Here is a 24,881-nt window from a genome sequence, read left to right on the forward strand (position 1 = left end):
ATGGGTATGAAATGTACAGTGTGGTTGGCAAGGGTGGGGGGGTGGGGAAGGGATGAACTGGGAGTTTGGGGTTAGCAGATGCAAACTATTATATATAGAATGGATAAACAACAAGGTCCTACTGTATAGCACAGGGAACTATATTCAATATCATGTGATAAACCATGATGGAAGAGAATATATTGATAAAAAAAGGAAGATATATATATATATATATATATATATATATATATGACTGAATCACTTTGCTGTATAGCAGAAATTAACACAACGTTGTACATCAACTATACTTCAATTAAAAAAAATAACTGTGCAGGGCTTCCCTGGTGGCGCAGTGGTTGAGAGTCCGCCTGCCGATGCAGGGGACACGGGTTCGCGCCCCGGTCCGGGAAGATCCCACATGCCGCGGAGAGGCTGGCTCTGTGAGCCATGGCCGCTGAGCCTGCGCGTCCGGAGCCTGTGTTCCGCAACGGGAGAGGCCACAACAGTGAGAGGCCCGTGTACTGCAAAAAATAAAAATTAAAAAAAAATAAAAAAAAAATAACTGTGCATTATCTTTGTATGGTGACAGATAACTGGAGCCATCATGGTGATCATCTTGAAATGTACAGAAATATCAAATCACTATGTTGTGTAACAGGAACTAACATAGTGTTAACTGTAGGTAAATTATACTTTAAAAACAAATAAAAACAAACAAACTCATAGAAGAAGAGATCAGGTTTGTGGTTACAAGAGGAGGGTGATGGGGTGAGGGGTAATTGGATGAAGGCAGTCAAAAGGTACAAACTCCCAGTCATAAGATAAATAAATAACAGGGAACACAGTGCACAACGTAAATATAATCAACATTGCTATATGTTATATATGAAAGTTTTTAAGAGAGTAAATCCTGAAAGTTCTTATCACGAGGAAAATTTTCTTTTCTTTCTTTAATTTTGTATCTACATGAGGTGATGGATGTTCACTAAACTTACTGTGATAAACATTTCATGATGTATGTAAGTCAAATCATTATGCTGCACACCTTAAACTTAAACAGTACTGTATGTCAATTATATCTCAATAAAACTGGAAGAAAAAAATAAAGCATATGGAAATTTCATATATTTATTTATATACGTACTATTCATATACATATATGTGTATACACACACACACACATATATGGAATGGAATACTACTCAACCGTCAAAAAGAATGACATTTTGCCATTTGCAACAAAATGGATAGACTTGGTGGGTATTAAACTTAGTGAAATAAGTCAGACAGAGAAAGACATATGCTATATGTTATCACTTACATGTAGAATCTAAAAAATGAAACAAACTAGTGAATATTTGTTCACTAGTTTATATTTTGTTTAGAATAACAAAAAAGAAACACTCACAGATATAGAAAACAAGCTAATGGTTGTGAGTGGGGAGAGGGAAGGAAGGAGGAGCAGGAAAGGGGTAGGGGATTAAGAGGTACAAACTACTATGTATAAAATAAATAAGGTACAAGGATATACAGCACAAGAAATATAGACAATATTTTATAAAAACTATAAATGGAGTATAACCTCTAAAAATTGTGAATCACTATGTTGTACACTTGAAACTTATATAATATGTAAACCAACTATATCTCAATTAAAAGAAACAAACAAACATGTATTAAAAAAACGCAGTCAATTTAGCTCATAGCCATCCAGGAAAAAAAGGAACCTCATGCCTCATGACAAAGACTTTGGAATAACTATGCATGTTAAAGAGGGTAATAATAATAATTATTATTATGCAAAGTAGCTAGAAACGCCAATTAAAGAACAATCAACAGATGCATGTAGTGTGGGAGGTCTTTTGCATAAGTCTCATCATTTATACCTATAGATACAGAGCAATCACTGTTAGAAATTAATCTAAAAATGAATATTAATCTTAAAATGACAGATTATGTCAGCAAGCAAAATTGCTGTTGTGAAACATACTACTGAGCATAAAGTAATGTTCTTCATCCAGTAATCAATTCCACTTTTAAATGTGGACAATTCCTCAAATTTTGAATGGGGACACTAAAAATCCATTTGTAAGTTGTCTGATTAGAATCTAGAACACATTTTTTTCCCTACAAAATCAATGTCATAACTTATAAGTAAGTTCCCATTTCTCTCCCTCTAGGACATTTAAAAAACACAACTATCGCTTTTATATTATGCATTATGTGCCAGGAATTAAGTACTTTACATGGAGAACCACAACCATCTGCATCAATGTGACAGAGCTATGGGGTCTAAGAACTGAGACCACCTGCTTCAACATGATTTATTTGTTTTTTGCAAGAAAACTTTCCCCAGGAAAGATAAGACTGTAAACCAATAAATAACTTCATTGTTTGTTTCAGGAAATTCCCATATATTAATTTATCTCAGACAAACAATCTGCTTTCCTTGGCAGAGAGTTCACTTGTCAAGCAACAGTTTACTTATCAAGACTTGGTTCAAGACCCTCACCTTGCTATAGATACTAACCATAAAACTTATGTCATGAAATTTCCCCAATCCCAGTCTGTTCTCCACCTTAAAAAAGCTGCCTTAAGCTCCTTGAGCCCAGACTTCCAAATCTTATAAGTATCCTTTCCTGACCTCCTCCTTCAGAGACAGTCAAGACTGTCAAGGGGAAGTCCTCTATTGCTGAAAAGAATTCTAATAAATTTAGTTTTGCTTGATTAACAGGGTGGCTGGAGATATTTTGGGGGAGTTGAATAACATATATTTAGTCCGTTAATCCTCTTAATAACCTTATGAGTAAATTCTATTCTTACATTATTTTTTACAGATGAGAAAACTGAGGTACACCGAATAGTTAAGTGACTTAGGCAAGGACACAAAACAACTTAAGTCACATGAATCTAAACTACGGTACTAATATTACTGAGTCCTTCTTCCCCCTAAGTCTATTGATTTGAAGATACTCTAAAGAATGCTATGCCCTGATCCTCTCAGCCCTGTTCAGTAATTATAGTTCTAATTACTGTAATTAGTAATTTTATTGTCTTCTTCACTGAACTCTGAGGACAGGGACATGTCTTGTTTGCCTCCATACTGCCAGTGCCTACCTAGCATAATCTCTGACACATGGTAGGCATTCAATAAATGTTTATAAAATCAATATTAAATAAAACCCTACTTTACAAATGAGGCTCTGAGATATTAAGAGTCTTGCTTTAACTCACCCAGAAGGTAATTGTCAGAATTGGTGCTCCTGCTAATGCACCACTCTTTCATTCAACTTGTAAACGAGTTCTCAAAGAGCGGTTTTTATGAGATGAGTCTACAAACAGTGCAACAGGGATTCACGTGTATAAAGTCCTACCAAAATATTGTATTTCTTTGCTTTCTGCTGAAATGTTATCATCTCAGTGCCGTACAGATCATCTCATGTTGATTAGATGCTGGAATCTCACATTTGTCTCTGATTAATAAAAAATGGAAAGCTCTAATTGGTAAATGCAATTTCTGACAAGGTTTTGAAACACTAAGAAGTTACTACATACTTTCCTTGGTATTAAAACATTTGTAATTCACTTCTCTTTACCCATATAAGTAGAGCTTTACCTATATAAGGTTCTTTTTTTTTTCTTTATTATAAGAAGAAATGAATGTTATATAAATATTTGGGCATCAGAAAAAAAGTTTAAAATTTTACATAGAAGTTAAAATTATGAAAGGAAAAAAGGTAGGCTTGGAACGGTTTTCTGCTCCTGAGTTAGATACTCATATAGCAAACAATATAAGGAAATAAAATAGAATAAAATAAGCAACCTAAAGAGACGCATCAACCAAATGCAAATGTGTGAACCCTGTTTTGATTCTGAATTGAACCAACTGATATAAAAAACATTTTGAGCCAATCACGGAAATGTGAATGAGGATAAGTAATAGATTATTATGGAAAGAAATCCTTAACTTAGAAATATATATTTACGTATTTATGTGAAATAACAAACTGCTTGAGATTTACTTTAAAATTCTCCAGGGAAGGTGAGTATGGGTGGCAAATGTGTGTCTGTGTGCACTTTCATGTGTGTCCTGATGAAACGAGATTGGTAAAATGTTTATAATTACTGAAGTTTGTGATGAGTACATGGGGATTTATTATACTCTACTCTCCACTTCTGGACATGTTTAAAGTTTTCAGCATAAAAAACTTTAAAAATGGCTAATTTTCCCAGTGTTGTACTAGGTATACAAAGCACCTGACCATTCACACATATACTGGCTACAAACTCAGTATCACAACCCAAAGCAAAAAATTATTCTCATCTGTGTATAGACTCTGAAATTTAAGAAAGCAGTTACTTCTTCTTCTGGGAGAATTTTATGCAGTCTCTAGCTGAGAATCAAGGAAGCTTTTTCCCAGTTGTCCATCTCTTCTGTGTGTATTAGAAACCTCAAGTTTTCTGCTAATGAAAGGACTCTGTACCATATTGGGCAGAGTTTGGGTCTTCTCTTATTCACTCCTGCTTCTCCTAGATTGGTTTTTTACAGAGTACCAGATGATTCATAAACTGACAACCCATCCTTTATTTTAGTAAGATAAATAGCCCCAAGAATCCTTAAAGTGAATATCTCAATTATAAGACACATATTCCTTTAAGGACACAGAATATTTCCTTATGTAATTTAGATTAAAACACAGTATAAAATATGCTTTATATTAAGCACTTTTTATGTCTGGCCTGCTTCCTGTGTATTTATTTAAGCGTGACCTTTTCTCTCCTGATAACATGAAAAATCCTTCCAAAATGTGAAAGAAAATGCTAATGATCTTCAGGACCAACTAGTTGTACTGTATCTATACCTATACCTTTCATCTGATTTTAGGTTGGTAAAAAGTCAAAATGTGATATGCAGCAAATAGCAAGGGTCTCAAATACTGAACAGGAAACAAGGCTCAGATTACAATGTCCTATAGACGTACTAACTCCGAAATGTAGGTCAAATCCTTTTATAATATTTTCATGAGTTCTTGATTTTTTTAAACTTAATGTATGCTTTGACAATGGAAAACGGATTAAGGCATTCTGTTGTTAGCTATTGTTTTGTTGCCTATTTAAAATATATAGCAATTTTTTCAAATATTTATGTAACATGGCATTAATGTTTAGAAAAGCAAAATTAGCAATTGATTCCACAAACAGATACATCTAATACCTTGCTTCAATTGAAATCACTGCTGCTTCTTCAGTGCAATAATGGCATAACATCTGGGAGATTTCACAGGATCAAACAACTTCACGAGTGCAGACCACGCAATATCATCCTGTAAATTGGTAAGTGATTTAAATAGGCAACTACTTGTTGAAGATAAAAATGAGAGATGTTAGACTACATACTGGAATATAAAAACTACATGAAAAACAAACTATATAAAAGAAAAGTATTCTTTGTTGAATAAAATTAACACTTAGAAATTCACCTTCGGGAATTTATGTTGAGGAAATAAAGATATGCATAGAGAGTGAACCACAAGGCTACTCCTTGCTGCAATTGTGAAAAACTGGAAGTGGCTAGAGATAACTGGGTACTACTTAAATAAATTATATGATGAAACATTATTCAGCTTCTGTAGTACATTTAATGAGATGGAAAAATTCTAAATAAAACAAATGAAACAAATTAGATGCAAAACTGCATTTACAATTTATTCCAATTTTAAAGTAGAAATAATATGCTCATACATATACATGCAACAAACATATATTAGAAGCTCTAAAAAACATATCAATAATTTAATAGCTAATGCTGAAAGGTGAGATAATTACTTTTAATTTTTTTTATATTCTTCATTTTAAATTTTCTAACATAAGTGTGTATTACTTTTATAATAGTAAAATATTATTTAAAATATTAACAAAATGAACAATTATATGATTTCTATCACTTTGTTACCAATCTGTTAAACTTGGTGCATACTGTTTTGCATACCTATTTTATTTAGGTCACTGGAAATTGTTTTGAAAGGGAAATGATGAGTACCTAGTAAAATAAGGCTGATTCTGTGAACTAACAAGTTGAGAACCAAAAGATTCCAGTGATTTTGAATTAGTTAGTAGCTTAGGAAAGTACATAATTATGTAAATATTTAAAAATTGCCTTTCTCCATAAAAATACCAATTATTAAAATTCATCTGTTCCAAGTAGTTTGCTGAAAAGAAATAAAGCTCTCCATATGATAAAACAAAATTATTAAAATAGTTTATACTGGAAACAAGGCTGAATCCACAAATGGGCTTAATTTTAAAGAGCTCAAAAACATTATTTTGATCATAGAGTAGAATCTGAAAAACACATTTTTCCCAAAGATAACAAAAAATCATATTTTTTGGTCATTCAACAAAGATAAAACAAATAAGACTGAAAAAAACAGAAGCAATTATCACTGATGAGAAGGAAATTTCTAAACTGCAGAGTGCATATGTCCAAAAACTCAAAAGTGAATTAAAAGGTGATTCTTATAAAATGAAGCATAAAAATGATATCTTTTACATCTTGCTTTTATTAATTTTAGCTACACAATATGTCATACATGATGGTTTGTGTGCATCGTCTACTGTATAGTAATTACCATAAAATTAAAAGAATGTAAACTTTATTATAGTAGCTTTGCTGGAAACATCTGTTGTACATATGTTTTTGTTTCAAAAGAGATGGAAAGAATATTTAGACTTGGAAAATATAATGAGAAAAATTATCTTACTAGTTTTATGTGAAAGAATGTTATCCTAGTTATAAGCAGATCCATATTACTGGGTTTAATAAATATATTTGTTATGCATTTAAAGTTAACATAATTTACCTGCTCTTTCAGGTAGCAAAGTCGATCCAGAAGAATCAATGTCTCTATGCAAGGAGCCAGAACAACTTTCAACTAAAAGAAAGTATAAGATAGGACAGTGGTACTTTAAAACAAACAAAAATACTAGCTTAACACTTGTTTAAGAAAATGTATCTACAGAAACTCATATAAGGCCAAATCTCCAATACTCATTGTACATCTTCAGAAAATAAATACTTCAGAGATCAAAAGTTTTATTTAATAGTAAAAGGAAAAGAATGTCCTTTGAGTGACTTTGGGATAGAATCCAAAAGCAATCATACATATGTGATAGAAAGCTTTTAAAGGGGTACTAAGAATGAAATTCATTAAAAGGAATGCTTGTGAAATAACTGCATTGAGACCAATATGTGTGCAAAGGACTCTAAAATTTCTTTCCATGCATTTATAATACACTTTAAGAGAAATCTACCATGTGTTCTCTTTATTGCATTACTGACAACTAATATAGTTCTAAAATAGGAAATGATCCAAAACGGTTTTTCTACATTAAGAGAAAAACAACACAGATTGGTTGGCCCCATAAAAAAATTTAATAGGATCCTACTCAACTCTAGCAACATATTCAATTTAATATGTTTAATTCTGAGATTTACCATATTAAAAGCCTCCAGCTCATTCATTCTAGGCTTGTACTTCTCGTAGTAGTCCATTATAATTCTTTCTGGCAGCTTCAAGATAAAATAACAATAATAAATTTAATAACAGTTAAAAATATTTTTTTCTAATCAAACATACCCTAAAGTAAAACAAACATAACAATTTAAAACAACCTTAGGTGTCTGAAGAGCTCTAAGGATATCCATGAAACAAGTCAATATAACTAAATTCTTTCATTTAAATCTTCTGTACCAATATAGGTTATTCAGTATATCCTAAGTAAAATCACCAATAACAGCCTATTAACTTTGTTTGATTTCAACAAGTAGTGATGAAATACTTACTTTCACTTGTTTCTATGCTTGGGGTGCACAGTAGGTAGGAGCTCAATAATTTGTTCTTGAACAAAATTAAAATTTAAACAATATATCTAAAACTATCTAAAACTATATATCCTAAAGAATAACTCAAAGGCAAAAGGAATACAGTAAGGACATATATTCATATTTAAGGTAATTTCTTCTAACATCCACTTAACAAATTCATCAACAAGCATTGCTGTTTTTTTCTCTAAAACATATGACACCCATAGTACACTGAACCTTTGTGGTTAGTAGGCCACTTTCTAGATCATTTACATGTTTCTGTTCCCACCAGTTGAGCTTTATGCCTACTGAATTAATTGTATTTGTTCTTAAACTTGTTATTCCAGTTATATTATAATATGACATGAATAAATATTACAAAACCAATGAGATACAAATACAAAAGGCAAAGCTGTTTCTCTGTAAGTTGAATGCCTCTGTGAAAGGCCTGATAAAGGAACGTCACCAGAAGAAATTGCTGTCAAATTATATGTGGTCAAAACAAATGAAAGACTGAATAAAAAGAGTCCAAAATCTGAAAGGATTTGTATTCAGATTTCCTTGAAAATATCTAAATATTTTTTCAAAGCCCCTATTCTTTTTCTATCACATGAAATTTCTTTTTTAAATTTTTTTTTTTTTTTTTTTTTTGCGGTACGTGTGCCTCTCACTGCTGTGGCCTCTCCCGTTGCGGAGCACAGGCTCCGAATGCGCAGGCCCAGGGGCCACGGCTCACGGGCCCAGCCGCTCCGCGGCATGTGGGATCTTCCCGGACCGGGGCACGAACCCGTGTCGCCTGCATCGGCAGGCGGACTCTCAACCACTGCGCCACCAGGGAAGCCCCTGAAATTTCTTTTGAATTCAAAAAATACAAAAGGGTAGGTAACAGTGACAAGTAAAGCTTCGTCTCATCCAATTTCTAGTGTAGCTTTCCAGAAAAGATCTCCCCTTTGGTATAGAACCCAAGCAGATTATGGCCTTCTCTCCAACCCTTTTTAAAATTTTGCCCATCTTTGAATCAAATGAGTACCTCCTGGACCAAATTTTTGCAGTAGAGTATATTGGACTAGATCTAGTCTGCACTTCAAGCCAGCAAAAACTCTCCTCTCAAAAAAATTGTGTATGTGTTTAATTATAGCCTTTAGTCTTCACTTCTGTCCTGTCATGTGAGATCAGCAGTTACAGGACAACTCAGAACTCACAATCTTTTTTCAATCCTGCCTCATCAGCATACTGCTTCCTACAAACATGGCTTTTCAATGTGACTCCTTGGGTTCTCCAATATTCTGTCTCCCCTTTATGTCAAACCGAGAAGCACCACCCTGGTCATCAACTGCATTTGTTCCAAACTAGGAATTGTTGATTTTGTTCCTCAGGATATGCTACTTTAAAGAACTATATTGTTGGTTTTGTTGGTGATCTGTAACCCTGGGCAATTTCTCTTGGCATCTTTCTGCATCCTTCTTTACCTTCACTGTACTTCATAATGTACATGGTTTGAGATTTAATATGCTTTTTGATTTTGTCAAAAAGGAGTTTGTGTTTCTATTTCTCTTTTTATTTGTTGCTTTTGTGTAATTTTGAAGAGAAAAGGTGAGAACATCACCTTTACTTTTCTATTAAAAAAAAAAAGTGGAAGTCTTTTGCTTTACTTTGAGTAATCCAAAGCTGGATACTGTAAACTATGCATTACAGGTATGTTTGATGGATAGACGTTAAGGTAGAAATCCAACTAGTAAAACCATATGCAAAGCTGTGTGCAAAAAACAAAACAAAATAAATGGCCTTGTTCTTACACCAAAAGTTTGGTGGATATAATTATATTAATATGTGTCTCATAAGATTAGATCAGAGAATCTATGGAAATTTTATGAAGACACTTTTTTAATTCTAATATCAATTTGTAACATATGTATGTTCATGGTCTTATTTTACAGATGACATAATTGGGTGTTAAATCCAGTAAGAGCCAAGATAGGGCAAGCATCCTAGAGATAAAGGAGGCGTCAGAATTGAGGAAGTGCCTGAGTGTAGATCATATTTAGGCAAGGACATACATGGGAACTTACAAGATGAAGTGCACATTGAATGGCAGCTGGGAGTTTTGGTCATGAATTCCATTGCTCCCTGCTACCCATCTCCTAGACTCCAGAAAAAGGGATTAATATTAGTTGAGCTGTATAACAGGGCCCTAGCTCAGTGAGCTGTCATTTAGGTTTAGGGAGATATCCAGTCCTAAAGAGAAACTGGGTGAGAGACAGTGAAGGAGCAGTCATATTGAGGAGCTTTAGGTTTTCTCCCTTACTTTTCTTACAATTTTTTTGACATTTTTACTCCAATACAGCTGTGTTAGATCAGCAGTCCCCAACCTTTTTGGACCGGTTTCAGGGAAGGCAATTTTTCCACGGATGTGGAGGGGGGTTGGTGGGGGGTGGGTGGTTCAGGCGGTAATGGGAGCGATGGGTTAGGTGGTAATGTGAGTGATGGGGAGCGATGGGGAGCGGCAGATGAAGCTTCGCTTGCTCGTCCACCGCTCACCTCCTGCTGTGCGGCCCAGTTCCTAACAGGCTGCAGACCTATACCGGTCCTCAGCCCGAGGGTTGGGGACCCCTGTGTTAGTATATGTCCTATGATTCAACACACTTCAAATGCTTGATCAACTTCATCCTGTCTGCAAAAGTTTCAAGAATCAAAGTTCTGGATATAAGCATCTCTTCTTTAAATGCTTCAGTAAGATTCATCATTCCTTGAGTTTCTTCTGCCTTTATTTCAAACCTCAATTCTTCAATCTGCTTTAGAAGTACATTTATTTTGTCTATTGGCAAGCACAGAGTTTTCTCTTTATTCTTCCTCGTAGTCTTATTTGTCTGATGAACGCTAGTTTTAGAAAAATGCTAAGCATTCTTCTTGAGCTCAATGTCTGTTAATAAGTTATATGGATATGACAAAAAGGAGCATTGGCTCTACAGTTAGACAGACTGCATTGGAATCCTTCCTCCCCAATTTCCTAGATTTGAACTTTAAGACATCCACTTAACCTATGTCTCAATTTCCTTACCTATAAAATGAGGATAACTATTCATTTCATAAAGTCATCCTTAGCATTCAGTGAGATAATATAAACAAAGCTTTTAGCACAATGTTTGGCACAAAGGTTCAATAAACATTAGCTTTGCTCACATTATTTTTAAAAAATAAACATAATTTAGAAGTTTTACATTTAAAGATATTTTGAAGATAACAGAGTTTAGATATACCCTATATCCAGTTTCCCCTATTATTAACACCTTACAATACAGTTATTTGTTATAGTAAATGAACCAATAATGATATATTACTATTAGCTAAAGTTTACATTTCATTCGGATTTTCTCACTTTTTACCTAATGTCTTTTTTCAGTTCAAGGATCCCATCCAGTTTACTACATTGTATCTAGTCCTATTGGTTGTGACAGTTTTTCAGACTCGCCTTTTTTTTTTTTTCTTTTTTCTTTTTATTGGAGTATAGTTGACTCACAAGACTTGCCTTGTTTTTGATGACCTTGACAGTATTGAGGAGTACGAGTCAAGCATTGTGTAGGATGTTCCTTCACTGGGATTTGTCAGATGTTTTCCTCATAATTAGACTGGGGCTATGGGTTTTGAGAGGAAGACTACAGAATTAAGTGTGATATTCCTCACATCATATTAAGGGTACATACTATCCATATGATTTATCACTGTAGATATTGACCTTGAGTACTTGGCTGAGATAGTATTTGTCAGGTTTCTTCACTGTAATGTTCCTCCTTTTCCCCTTTCCACATTGTATGCTTTGGAAGAAAGTCACAACTTGCAGCCCACACTTAAGGAGTGAGGAGTTATGCTTAAGAAGTGAGGGTGCAATATCCAAATAAATTATTTAGAATTCTTTTCCATGGAAGATTTTTCTCTTCTCTTCCATTTATTTATTAAAATCATCTTTTTATAGATCTATATAAGGGGGTCCAGGTACGCAAAGGTGGACCAGACTTCAACTTCATGGGGAATGGGTCGTATGATTGGATGAGAGATACATAGTCGTTCAGAGATTCTCCCCACACGCTACCTGATCAGAAGATAGGTTAGCAATTGACCTTATTTTCACCAGTAGATGGTAGGACTGAGGCTGCTGATATACCCTTGGCTAGAACTCAAGGTAGGTGGATGTGGTACCAAATTGAGAATGCAAAGGAAAACTTCTTAAAGGAAATTAAAAGTGCTACTCCAGTGAACATATGAATGATATGAAAACAAAAGTCTTATTGCTGATACTGAGAAAGTTGTAGTGGTCTGGATAGAAGATCAAACCAGCCACAACACTCCCTTAAGCCAAAGTCTAATCCAGAGCAGGGCCCTAACTTTCTTCAATTCTATGAAGGCTGGGAGAGGTGAGGAAGCTGCAGAAGAAATCTGAAGCTAGCAGAGGTTGGTTCATGATGTTTAAGGAAAGAACCTGTCTCTGTAACATAAGAGTGCAAGGTGAAGCAGCAAGTACTGATGTAGAAGCTATAGTAAGTTATCCAGAAGATCTAGTTAAGATAATTAAAGAAGGTGGCTACATTAAACAACAGATTTTCAATGTAGATGAAACTGCCTTATATTGGAAGAAGACACCATTTAGGACTTTCATAGCTAAAGAGGACAAGTCAATGCCTGGCTTCAAAGCTTCAAAGAATAGGCTGAAATCTCTTTTGTCAATTAGGGTCTAATACAGCTGGTGACTTTGGGTTGAAGCTGACCTCATTTACCATTCCAAAAATCCTAGGACCCTTAAGAATTATGCTAAATCTACTCTGCTTGTGCTCTATAAATAGAACAACAAAGTCTGGATGATAGCACATCTGTTTACAACATGGTTCACTGAATATTTTAAGACTATTGTTGAGACCTATTGCTCAGAAAAAAAGATTCTTTTCAAAATATTACAGCTCATTGGCAATGCACCTCAACAGCTCTCATGGAGATGCACAATGAGATTAAAATGCTGTTTTTATGCTGCTAACACAATATCCATTCTGCAGCCCATGGATCAAGCAGTAATTTTGACTTTAAGTCTTATTTAAGAAATACATTTTGTAAGGCTATAGCTGCCATAAATAGTGATTCATCTGATGGATCTGGGCAAAGTAAATTGAAAACATCCTGGAAAGTATTCACTATTCTAGATGTAAGAACATTCATGATTCATGGGAGGATGTCAAAATAACAACATTAACAGGAGTTTGGAGGAAGCTGATTCCAACTCTCATAGATGACTTTGAGGGGTTCAAAAATTCAGTGGAGGAAGTAACTGCAGATGTGGCAGAAACAACAAGAGAACTAGAATTAGAAGTGGAGCCTAAAGATGTGACTGAATTGCTGCAACCTCACGATAAAGCTTTCACAGGTGAGGAGTTGCTTCTTATGGATGAGCAAAGAAAGTGGTTTCTTGAGATGGGATCTACTCTTGGTGAAGATGCTGTGAAGACTGTTGAGATGACAAAAAAGGATTTAGAATATTATATAAACTTAGTTAATAAAGTAGCAGCAGTCTGAGAGGATTGACTCCAATTTTGAAAGACGTTCTGCTGTGGGCTATCCAACAGCATTGCCTGCTACAGAGAAAATGTGAAAGGTCAATATGTGGGTCAAACTTCATGGTTGCCGTATTTTAAGGAATTGCCACCCCAGCCTTCAGCAGCCACCACCCTGCTCAGTCAGCACCACCTATATCGAGGCAAGAGTCTGCACCAGCAAAGAGACTAGGACTTGCTGAAGGCTCAGATGATGGTCAGCAGTTTTCAGCAATAAAGTATTTATTTATTTTTTGAATTTTTGAATTTTATTTTTTTATACAGCAGGTTCTTATTAGTTATCTATTTTATACATACTAGTGTATACATGTCAATCCCAATCTCCCAATTCATCCCACCACCACCCCCGCCACTTTCCCGCCTTAGTGCCCATACGTTTGTTCTCTACATCTGTGTCTCTATTTCTGCCCTGCAAACCAGTTCATCTGTACCATTTTCTAGGTTCCACATATATGCGTTAATATACGATATTTGTTTTTCTCTTTCTGACTTACTTCACTTTGTATGACAGTCTCTAGATTCATCCACGTCTCTACAAATGACCCAATTTCATTCCTTTTTATGGCTGAGTAATAGTCCATTGTATATATGTACCACATCTTCTTTATCCATTCATCTGTTGGTGGACACTTAGATTGCTTCCATGTCCTGGCTATTGTAAATAGTGCTGCAGTGAATATTGGGGTGCATGTGTCTTTTTGAATTATGGCTTTCTCTGGGTATATGCCCAGTAGTGGGATTGCTGGGTCATATGGTAATTCTATTTTTAGTTTTTTAAGGACCCTCCATACTGTTCTCCATAGTGGCTGTATCAATTTACATTCTCACCAACAGTGCAAGAGGGTAGCAATAAAATATTTTTTATTAAGGCATGTACATTATATTTTTAGACATAATGCTATTGCACACATAATAGACTAAAGTACAGTGTAAACATAATTTCTATCTGCACTGGGAAACCAAAAAATTCACGTGACTTGCTTTATTACGATATTTACTTTATTGTGGTGCTCTGGAACTGAACCCACAGTCTGAGGTATGCCTGTGTTATTACAGTGGTTGTAAAAAGCAGCAGGAACTTACTTATGGGAATAATGCACATGTTCTTTGCATATCACCAAAGATGACAGGCTTCCTATATATATTTAAACTGTATCAGGAATTCGCTGTTTCTTTAGGGTCAGATGACCTCATATAACGTAGATCATTTCTGGATACAGTCAGTCCTCCATATCCATAGATGTGGAACCCACAGATACACAGGGCTGACTGTACTATACCATTTTATATAAGGGACCTGAGCATCCTTGGGTTTTGTTATCAGTGGGGGGCCAATTCCCCATGGATACCGAGGAACCACTGAATATTACTACATGGAAGTTTATGAGCTCCTTGTATTTTTTGTTGCCCTCCCACTTCTATTGAAACCACCTAGTGATTATGATTACTACTAATCAATCTTTGATCTAATGTCCAAAGCTCAGTTTATTTGGTCTCTCCACGTGTGCCTAGTCCTTTGGCCTCATCTCTCACCACTGTCTCCTCTACTTGCTTTATGCTCCAGCTGTGCTGAGTCCAGAATCATGTTTCTTACTCTCTGTGGTTTTGTACAAGCTATTCCCCCCACCACACACACCTGAAATTCCCTGCTCCCTACCTTCCCACCTTGTTTGCTTAATGAACTCCTATGCACCCTTCAAAACCAAGCTAAGGCATCAATGTCCTCTGAGAAATCTTACAGGCAGAGTGAGTCACTCCAAGCATACATGCTTATATGTCAAACATTGTAAGTTCATGCTATAATTACTTGTTTTCTTTTCTCATGGGTTATGTCTTAATTATCTTTGTAGCTCCAGAGTTTCCACTCTTCTTGGCACATGGGAGATTCTTCAAAATAAATGTTTGCTGGTGAATAACTAAATGATTTTGGTCTCAAAAGTTTTGCTTTTGTTGGCCTGTTTTGGAGAAATATTTTTTTTTTTTTTTTTTTTTTTTTTTTTTGCGGAGCACAGGCTCCGGACGCGCAGGCTCAGTGGCCATGGCTCACGGGCCCAGCCGCTCCACAGCATGCGGGATCCTCCCGGACCGGGGCATGAACCCATGTCCCCTGCACCGGCAGGCGGACTCCCAACCACTGCGCCACCAGGGAAGCCCTTGGAGAAATATTTAAGGATAATTTTCTGAGTTATCCTCTATCCCTTCCACTAAGGTTCTATCTTAGTGATTTTCAACTTTGTCCATTCAACAGCACACACCCCACTCCCGTTAAATCACCAGTTTTATTGTCTATTTCATTCTCAATATCTGAGAGTAATATTTATTTGAATATTCATCATATGTATACAGCACACAAACACACATACATGCAAGCTCTAGAACATAAGATCCTTTTATTTCCCCTTCTTATGGACAAATGCTCCAGCTCGTTCTTTGTCTAGCAAGCAATAGTAGTTTTGCTGCTTTTAAAATCTGATGCTTCAAAAATTTACGGATGTGTGTGTGTGTGTGTGTACGCTCATGTATCCGTGTGTGTGCAGTACATGCATGTGGGAGGAGAAAGAGAGAAAATTAATACAAAAGAAGAAAAAAATACTGTGGACCATGAATATGAAACCTTGAATACAATTTTAAAGGTTTTCTGAAATTTGGTGAGATGCCAAAGTTTGGGACAGAAGATAAAATTTAAAAATACCTAATTTTTTTAAGGTCTAGGTAAAGCTAATCACTAGGATTTTGTTATTTTAGACAACTGCAAAGTTGTATTAAAATATTTTACAAAGAAGTAATTGAACTTTACTCAATTACAAATAATATTACTGTAAAATGTCATTCTAAGTAGTCCATCTATTATAAACAGTATACTTGCTGATATAAGGTAGCTGATGTTCTGCCACAATTTATTGTTTCCAGTGGCTTGGCTTTACTGTGAAATCTAAACACTCTTCTTAAACAGAACTGTATCTTGTGCAGGGGTGAAACAATATCACCCTTAAACGGTTAAGGATATGAAAAATTAAAAATCAAGGAGGGGATCATTTTGATAAAAGTCTTCAAAATATAAGAACAGAATCACTGCTTTTCCCCATTTCCCCACTCTATGTTTCTTGGTGTAACATGGCATTTTAAGATAATATGGGGTCTATAACGGGAATGTTAATGGAATCACTAAAATGACAAATGCTTGAAGACAGCAGATCTTAACTGGGGGTGATTTTGACCCCCAGGACATTTGTGGCAATGTCTGGAGATTTTTTTAAAAATTTATTTATTTTGGATTGTTACAATTAGGGTGCTACTGCGGACACCTAGTGGGTAGAGGTCAAAGATGTTAAACATCCTCCAACGCACAGGATAGTTCTCCACAATAAAGAATTATCCAAATGTGCTGAGTTTGACAAAATCCTGCTCTAAGAGAAAATGTCCAATGCTGTCTGTCACAGCTGACTACAGGACTTATGGATTGATATTTTAAGCTGTGTATGAACCACTTATATATCCAGCACATGCTGTTCTGTTCTGGTCTTTGGAATGATGATTTGTCTGGGAATGTTGTTTTTCCTCATGTTTACATGATTTCTTGTGACTAAGAAAGTATCAGAACATGTTAGGAGGTTTCTAGGCACTTCACTTGCTTACATCGTTTTGAATATGAAGAGATGTGCTTTGAGAGATCAGAAACACATCAGTGGTATTCACCACACTTTCAATTATATATAAGTTTGTTAATAAATGATTATAAATTTAGTCAAAGATCTTTTAAACACTTTGGTATATCTAATATTTTAAATTTAAGCGGTTTTGATACTTTTTAGTAATTAGAATCTTGTGAAAATTAATTTTCATTTTTTAAATAAAACTATTCATAAATCTCTTCTTATTGTGTTTGTGGTCAAAACCTTCATTTTAGCACTGATATTTCATAATGTGGGAGAAAAATAATAGGATTTTATATTATATCAGAAATATAAGCTTGGTTTTAATAACTTATCCTATTTCCAACCACTCTGGCCTGACAGACATAACTCTCAATTCCTCTTGTTTAACATAAAAACAAACAAAAAACCCCTCAAAACACGTACTCATCTATTTGCTTCCTCTCACCCCCCCCACCTTTGAAATGCCTTATTAGGTTCCGTACTTTCCTCCCCTTCCAGCTTGGGTTTCTTGTTCCTTTTCTTTTCTTCACCCATTTTATTCAACATATTTATCTTTCAATGAACTTAAATAGTTTTAAGAGAAAAATCAGCAGGGCACTGTTAATTGTCTTTACTAACTAATAAAGGTAATCATTTAAGACTGATATTTTATGGTGATACTTAGCTACATTAGTCTTTTTCCTTTTGTTTTTAATTTTACTTCTCAGTACAGTGGTGGTTGACAGTGGAGGTTCTGATGTAAGTTGAATCTGCGTTCAAGTTCCAGCTCTGCCACTTGCTCTTCAACTCTGAGAAAATGACTTGCCTTTTTGTAAGCCTCTCTTTCTAGATCATTACATTGGGAATAATAATAGTATCTTACTCTTTTAGTGAAGAGTAAATGCCATAATGTTATGATGTCTTTAGCATAATAACTATAATATAGTAAGTGCTTAGTAAATATTAGCTATTATTAATATTCTAATCAGTAATATAATAAGCATATTAAGAAACATTTACTATGGTTATTATTAGAGACAAAGCTGGGAAGAGAACGCCATCACGAAAAATGAGTAACACTCTTTCTGGATTTTTACAGTTTGGTTTTTGACAAAGGATAATACATTTTTAGTTTAAGTAAAAACTTAGCTCTGTATTTATAAAAATTATGCTTAGGTTTGTGTTCCTGATAGTAAATGTAAGACGTGGAATTGAGACATGAAGTAAATATATGCATTAAGAAAGACTAATTGGAAGGAAGACCAGTCTGATTAAAAATATTAAAAAAAAAACGAAATAAAATAACTAAGATAACACTGTCTATTCTTATTTATGCAAGACTAGAAGGATCTTCATTTTGGTGACTAAATAAAAATGTTTATAGGAGTCATATCAATTGTATTATTATAAGTAGTACATATACAAAGATAAGAATCATAAAAACTAGTATTATTTAGTTAGCACTTACTATGTACATTGTATTCAGCATTTTATGTCTATTACCTCATTTAATTTTTCTTAAATCCTATGAATTAGAAATGCTTTTTCAGAGCTATTTTACAGAGGAGGAAACTTATTCGTACCAGTCTAATTGCTTTAAGTAATAAAGCAACTGGGGAGTAAATGGATAACTGGTACAATAAATAATAATTCCCTCTGGCTTTGATATAACTTAACCATATCTGTATAATTTTTCTCTTTCAAGAAGAAACCTTAACCACCTTAATCACCATTCCTTAACCAACTATTTTATTCTTTATTTCAATTTATAATCAATTCAAAATACCAAAGTGATCCAGATTCAACTTAATATTTTAGTTAATAACTCATTTGAATCATGTTGACAGTTATTTTTTTCTCAGTGTTAGACTATTTATTACCACTAGTCCATCAGCTTACCTTTTGTGTCTTCAACAATATGTTCTCAATTATTACCTTGGGCTTTCTATGACATTACCACTTTCCAGGATTCTACCATTCAAAGTGTTTTTGAATTTAAGATTTTTAATTTTAATGGATTATACAGCCTTTAAATACATGCAGTTTAAAATTAAAACCATCGTCTCCTGATGTACTTACAATTCCCATTTGCTCTTGCTTTCTAAGTCTATTTTGATTTGAAAATTGGCACATTTTTACCTGAATAAACCTGAAAGGGGAATCACTCTTGAGGTGTACAACAGCAAACTATCCATATAATATTGACAGAAAAGGTGAACTGGAATAAAGGTAACTGAAGTTTGGTTTCAATATAATTTAGATGTTTTTCATGAATAAGAGAAAAGTAGAGGGCAAATAATTTTGTATTATCTCAATTCATAACCCCATAGAAGTTCTCTTGTTTCTTATAAAAACAATGGGTAATCATATACTGACCTTGGACTCATCTAATCCAAGCTTCTTTAGAGACTTTCTGACATAATCCAGAAAGGAAGAGGATTTGGAATAAATTTTACCAACATGCCGATCACTGCAAAACAAAATTAAATCACTGTTTAGTTTTTCCAATTTAAATTATAGATGATTTTAAATTCAGTCATGAAATATTTTTAAATACCTTCTGTGCATATGGCACAAGCTCCACATGTGATAATAATGTAGTAATATTTTTGTGAACACTTTTAGTTTACATATTACAAAAATATTCGGGATCTGCTTTTGAGAATTCCTTCAACATACAACAGTGGAAGACATTATTATGAAGACAATACTATGAGAAAGAAGTTGTAAACTTAGTATTAAAAAAGCCTCATTTTTAAAGGGAACTATAGGTATTCCGAAAGGTTCCATTGTGCTGCAAAGCACATTTTCACTTTACTGGCTCAACATTACAGGGCACATTTCATGGCAACACCTGCTAATAGTGGTGACATCCAACAGCCATGCAAACAGAACTTCAATGCCAGCCATTGGTAAAGCACCATATGCTGCTGAGTTGGGTCTGACTTGATCTCATTTATGCCCTGCAGATTTTCATTACAGCATAAACAAAATATGAGATGGTTTTAAATTTAAATAATGCAATGCTGGACTATCACATCTCACAATTTTGGTTGTATTTAAGTATAATGTAAAAATCAAGAGAATAAAAAATTAACCACCTCCAAGTATCAAAAACAATGAATAAAAGCTCATTTACTCTTGGCAGTATAAATATTAATCCCTATGCTTAGTCAGACATGAAGCTCTACCAATTTTTCCACTGAAATATACCTCAAATATATAACTTCAGCTCCACTTCTAGATGGTCACTTTAATTACACTTGCTATTACCTCATGTCCTAATTATTACAGCTACTTCCTAATTAAAGCTGATGTTTATCCCTTCACTCCTGCCTACATTGTCATGCTATTTTGTTAGAAGAGCAGTTTCATTTACCACTTTCCTGCTCAGAAAACTGCTTTGAAATAATAGTCATTTGAAAAGGTATAGGTTCCACGAAACAGAAATATTTTTTATTAGTTTTTGTGTAATTCTCAGATCTTACACATTTATATATGAGATATCATATAATCGATATGGACATCTTATGTATCACAGTATATTGAAATGATAAACTGTGTAGCCAGAAAAAGAAAAAAAGCCATTTAATATTAACTTCCTGCTCCTCATATTAAAAGGTTTTTAAACTTTTATTATTATTATTTTCTAATCCAGAGGGGCAAGAAATTCTTTCCCATGAGATAGTGATTTTGGTTCTTTTTTTTTTTTTTTTTTTTTTGCGGCACGCGGGCCTCTCACTGTTGTGGTCTCTCCCGCTGCAGAGCACAGGCTCCGGACGCGCAAGCTCAGCAGCCATGGCCCACGGGCCCAGCCGCTTCGCGGCATGCGGGATCCTCCCAGACCGGGGCACAAACCCGTGTCCCCTGCACCGGCAGGCGGACTCTCAACCACTGCGCCACCAGGGAAGCCCCTGGTTCTTATTTTATACCATCTATCACCACCTAATGGAGTAGCTTAAGAGAGAAAGCAGAGCACAGTAGATAAGAGTGTAGCTTCCAGTCTGTCTCTATCACCTACTAGCTCCCTGTTTATAAAAACGGGATATTAATAGTACCAATTTTGTAAAGTCACTGTGAGGATGAAATTAGGTAACACATGTAAGGTGCTCAGAACTGTGCCACCATGTGAGTTGTTTTTTTTGCTATCATGATTGTTGTTTTTATCATAATTGGAATTATCATTTGGATTTTTCTTCGATTACAAAGTTAAAAGAGCCAGAGTGAGAAGCTCACAGGAAAGTGCTAACCATTGTAAGCTGAAGACAGTAGACAGTATAAGTGTAGGTGGTATTGACTTGTTTCCTGGGTTTTGTATTTCAGATTGCTTGAAAATAAGAGAAACATTTAAAATTTTAATTTGCCCTCGTCTTACTTTTTCTTTTCAGAATATACTACCCCTTTTCTGTTACAAAATCTCACAACATGATTATTAGATTACTTTTAGTGTATTCAGCAATAATTTGCTACATAAGACTTGGCCCTCAAATCCTTTGCTGAGGTATACTATTTTGGACCTGTTTTTAGCAGCAACCAGTAAGGGAGAAAAATATCATCCAAATAGAACTAGAAAGGTGATTATCTGATCATGTTACTTCTCCTTAAATTCCTCCAGAATTTCCCATGACTCTTAGAATTAAGATCTAAATGCTTAACATAGTATATAATAAGCCTTGTACCACCTGGTCCATTCTGACAACCTCTCTAACACTCCTAGGACACTGCCTCTCCATTCACAATGACAGTCTTTCTAGCTTCTTGAACACACCATGCTTTTGTCTATAAACACTATTTGTGTTACACTTCACCCCTAATCTTTTTGCCTAGGGAATCCCAAACTCATCCTTTCAGATCCTATCTTAAATGTTGCTTCCTTAGGAAAGTCTTCACTGGCCTCCCAGATGAAGTTAGGCTCCTGACACAGAGAACTATTCCTTCACATGCTTACTCCTTTTTGTTTCTCTGAGTGTCTGTCTTTATTTTAAGTCAGTGGACTCCAAAGAGGGGTGAACACACCCCAAGGGAAAGAGAATATTAGAATTTTAATTTCTATTTATCTTTACCTTTTTACTTTCAATTTTTCAGTTTATTTAAAAATCTATACAATAGACTAGTAGAAAGACACATATATCACTTACAAATAATTAAGTATTCATTTTGGGGGTGCATGCTCAAGAATGTTTATTGACAGAGATGTGAAATTTAAAAATATGTTTGAGATCACTGCTCTGAGCAGCTGGAGAGCAGAGTTTCCACCTGTTTTGCTCATGACCATATCTCCTGTGCCTAGCGTAGATGCTCCAATATAGCAGGATCTCAATAAATGGATTAAATAATTAAATAAATATCTCTTGCAGCTTGTAGAAACAAAAACATCTAGTCAGACTATAACATGAAATGCGTTAATAGAGTAAATAGATCTATTTGCTAATCAAGCAGAGTTAGGAAGGCAGGCTTAACTATACAAATAAGCAAATGTGATTTAAAATACATATAGAGAGAACTACTGAACAAATATATAAGGAATAGTGCAATGTAAACAAAATAATAACAGTTAGTATTTATTTCATGTTTACGATGTGCCAGGACCTCTAAGTCCTTTGCTGCATTTACTTATTTAATCCTTACTGCTACTCCATGTGGTAGGTCCCACTATTATCCCCATTTTAAAGATGGTGAAACTAAAGAACAGAGAGGTTAAGTAAACTGCCCACAGTTCGAATTCAGGAAGTCTGGCTTCAGAGTCTGGGATATTAACTACTATTAAATATTAACTCTGGCACAATTCTTCAACAGGATTTATACTTGATATTGTTAAACTGCAGATGAAGAATGTCTACATCTGTGTTACAGACAAACAGAAGTAGGTAGACTCCATGTGAACTCAAGAGTGAAATAAGTTTGATTCCTTGCTCTACCACATATTTACCACTTAAAAACCTCTCTTTGCCTCTCCTTGTTCAGCAGTAGAAGGTTGAAGATAAGAGTCTATGTATGTACCATGCTTGGCTCAGTGTCTGACAAACACTCAGTGAATGGAGGTCATTTTCCTGTTATTGTGCTGGGTTCTAGGGGTAGAATCATCCACAGTTTATAAAGGAAGACAGGTGAACAAATGCTATAATTCAATGTGATAAGCACAAGATGGTGCTCAGAATACAGCACAGAGTAGGGAGTGCTTTAGCTGCTGGAATGGACTAGGGTAAGCTTTCTTAGAGGAGGAATTAAGTTTCAAAATGTCTCAGTTTCCAACAGTACTGCGAACAGCAATACTGATAAAATAAATGATAAAATTATAAAAGTAACATACTAAAATTAGGCCAACATGTAAAATATAGAAATAGGTTACAACAATTTTTTTTAAAACTGTTCTCCTTAAGGACTCCAAAGAGGTACTTTAAAGGGTTACAATTTTCCATAAAATATGAAAAGGATAATTGTGTAAGAAATAAGTCCTTTTCTAAAATTTATTAAATTTATTTGGTTCTATGTAAAACTGTATTTGAAAATAGACTGCTATTGTTAAAAAATTCAGAAAAAATGGTTTTATTACTTTCATGGTATAGAAGGAGAAGGGAAGTACCAATAAGTCCATTTTGGTTTAAGAAAAAAAAAGTATATTTTACAGGAAACAGAACGTCAATTTAAATGTTATTACCAAAGCAACACAAGATTTAGTATAATGAATCAGGCTTTTAGAACTTTAGGAGGTAAAAGGTTACTTTTGCAGGACATGGCACTAATCTCTAAAGTCTGGGTGCCTTACAAATCAACCTTCTTAAAAATAATAGCTGTAAAGAGAGTTTATGATGTAGAATGCAGTCTGCTCTTTTGCAGCTACAAGAAAAAGAATATTTCACTCATCAGACTTTAGGAGGGTCTATAGTTTTAAGGGTAAATACTGCAATTCTTGTAATTAAGAAACAAGAGAAAAAAGAGACAGGTGCAAAAAAAATCTCAAAACTTACCTATATAGAAAGTAAAAGCAAAGAATAGGACCGTTAACAAATGGAATATGGGGCAATCCCATTTTTAATTTTAATTTTTAGTAAGTGCCTATTGCATTTTTCTCATTATTTAACGCTAAAGATTTGGAGTCTACCTTTTACAGTTATACATTATGACATCACAGAATCACTGCAGTCTTAATTTTTGCTGACGTGTGTGAAGATAAATAGAAATCCTTCTCTCTGTTAATTAGTTAATATAATTAATATAGTTAATATAATTGCTTTCTGCAAGAAAATGCCTAAGATCAAGGATCTGGATGCCATCTTGTTCTGCCTCCTCTGATGTATCTTCAACTTCTCTTTACTCACTGAGTCTTTACTCTTATCATCGGAAAATGCTCAAGTTTCTCTGTCTGAAAAAACCAAGCAAGCAAACCAAAATCCCCACGCCAAACAAAACTTCTTTCTGATTCTATATCCTAAAACTATCTACTACGTGGTGGTTGTCACATGACCAAACGATAAAGAGTTGAACGTGAGTCTGCCTGTCCAATCACGTAAGTTAGTTCATGTGTCTGGCGTACATTGTCATGTGCGTGAATCCTCTACAAGTGGTTGTGCTTTTGTGTATTTTACTATACAGTACTGTATAGAGTACAGGAGTACAGTATCTTTATTACAAGCCCAGGATGTCCAGAAGCAAGTGTAAAAGCAGTGGTGATGTAGCTGGTACTGCTAAGAAGCGCCAAGCGATAATGATGGAAACAAAGGTGAAAATAATCGAGAGTGGAGTGACAAAAGGAAGAAGAAGTAACTGAAGAACTGAAGACATTCACGTCACAGGGAACGGCAAGGG

At 34.8% G+C, this 24,881-nt stretch overlaps 1 protein-coding gene across 7 annotated transcripts in view; it reads right to left on the reverse strand.

The window, feature by feature from the left end:
• Positions 1-24,881, reverse strand: part of METTL25 (methyltransferase like 25) — a 124,743-nt gene that overhangs the window by 19,788 nt on the left and 80,074 nt on the right. For 4 of the 7 annotated variants that reach the window (XR_004351735.1, XR_004351734.1, XR_004351733.1 and 1 more), the window contains 5 exons: positions 19,452-19,545; positions 7,478-7,552; positions 6,843-6,914; positions 5,198-5,306; positions 3,357-3,455 (listed from right to left, as the gene is read on the reverse strand). Coding sequence is in view for 3 of the 7 variants with exons in the window: in XM_032645253.1 (XP_032501144.1) it covers positions 5,214-5,306; positions 6,843-6,914; positions 7,478-7,552; positions 19,452-19,545 (334 nt within the window). In the remaining 4 variants the exon portion in view is untranslated. Of the gene's footprint in view, positions 1-1,086; positions 3,456-5,197; positions 5,307-6,842; positions 6,915-7,477; positions 7,553-19,451; positions 19,546-24,881 lie in introns of those variants that run through there. The other 3 variants (XM_032645254.1, XM_032645252.1, XM_032645253.1) reach the window with 3 other exon arrangements.

This window comes from Phocoena sinus, chromosome 10 (genome assembly GCF_008692025.1).
Source record: "Phocoena sinus isolate mPhoSin1 chromosome 10, mPhoSin1.pri, whole genome shotgun sequence".
Taxonomy (NCBI): domain Eukaryota; kingdom Metazoa; phylum Chordata; class Mammalia; order Artiodactyla; family Phocoenidae; genus Phocoena; species Phocoena sinus.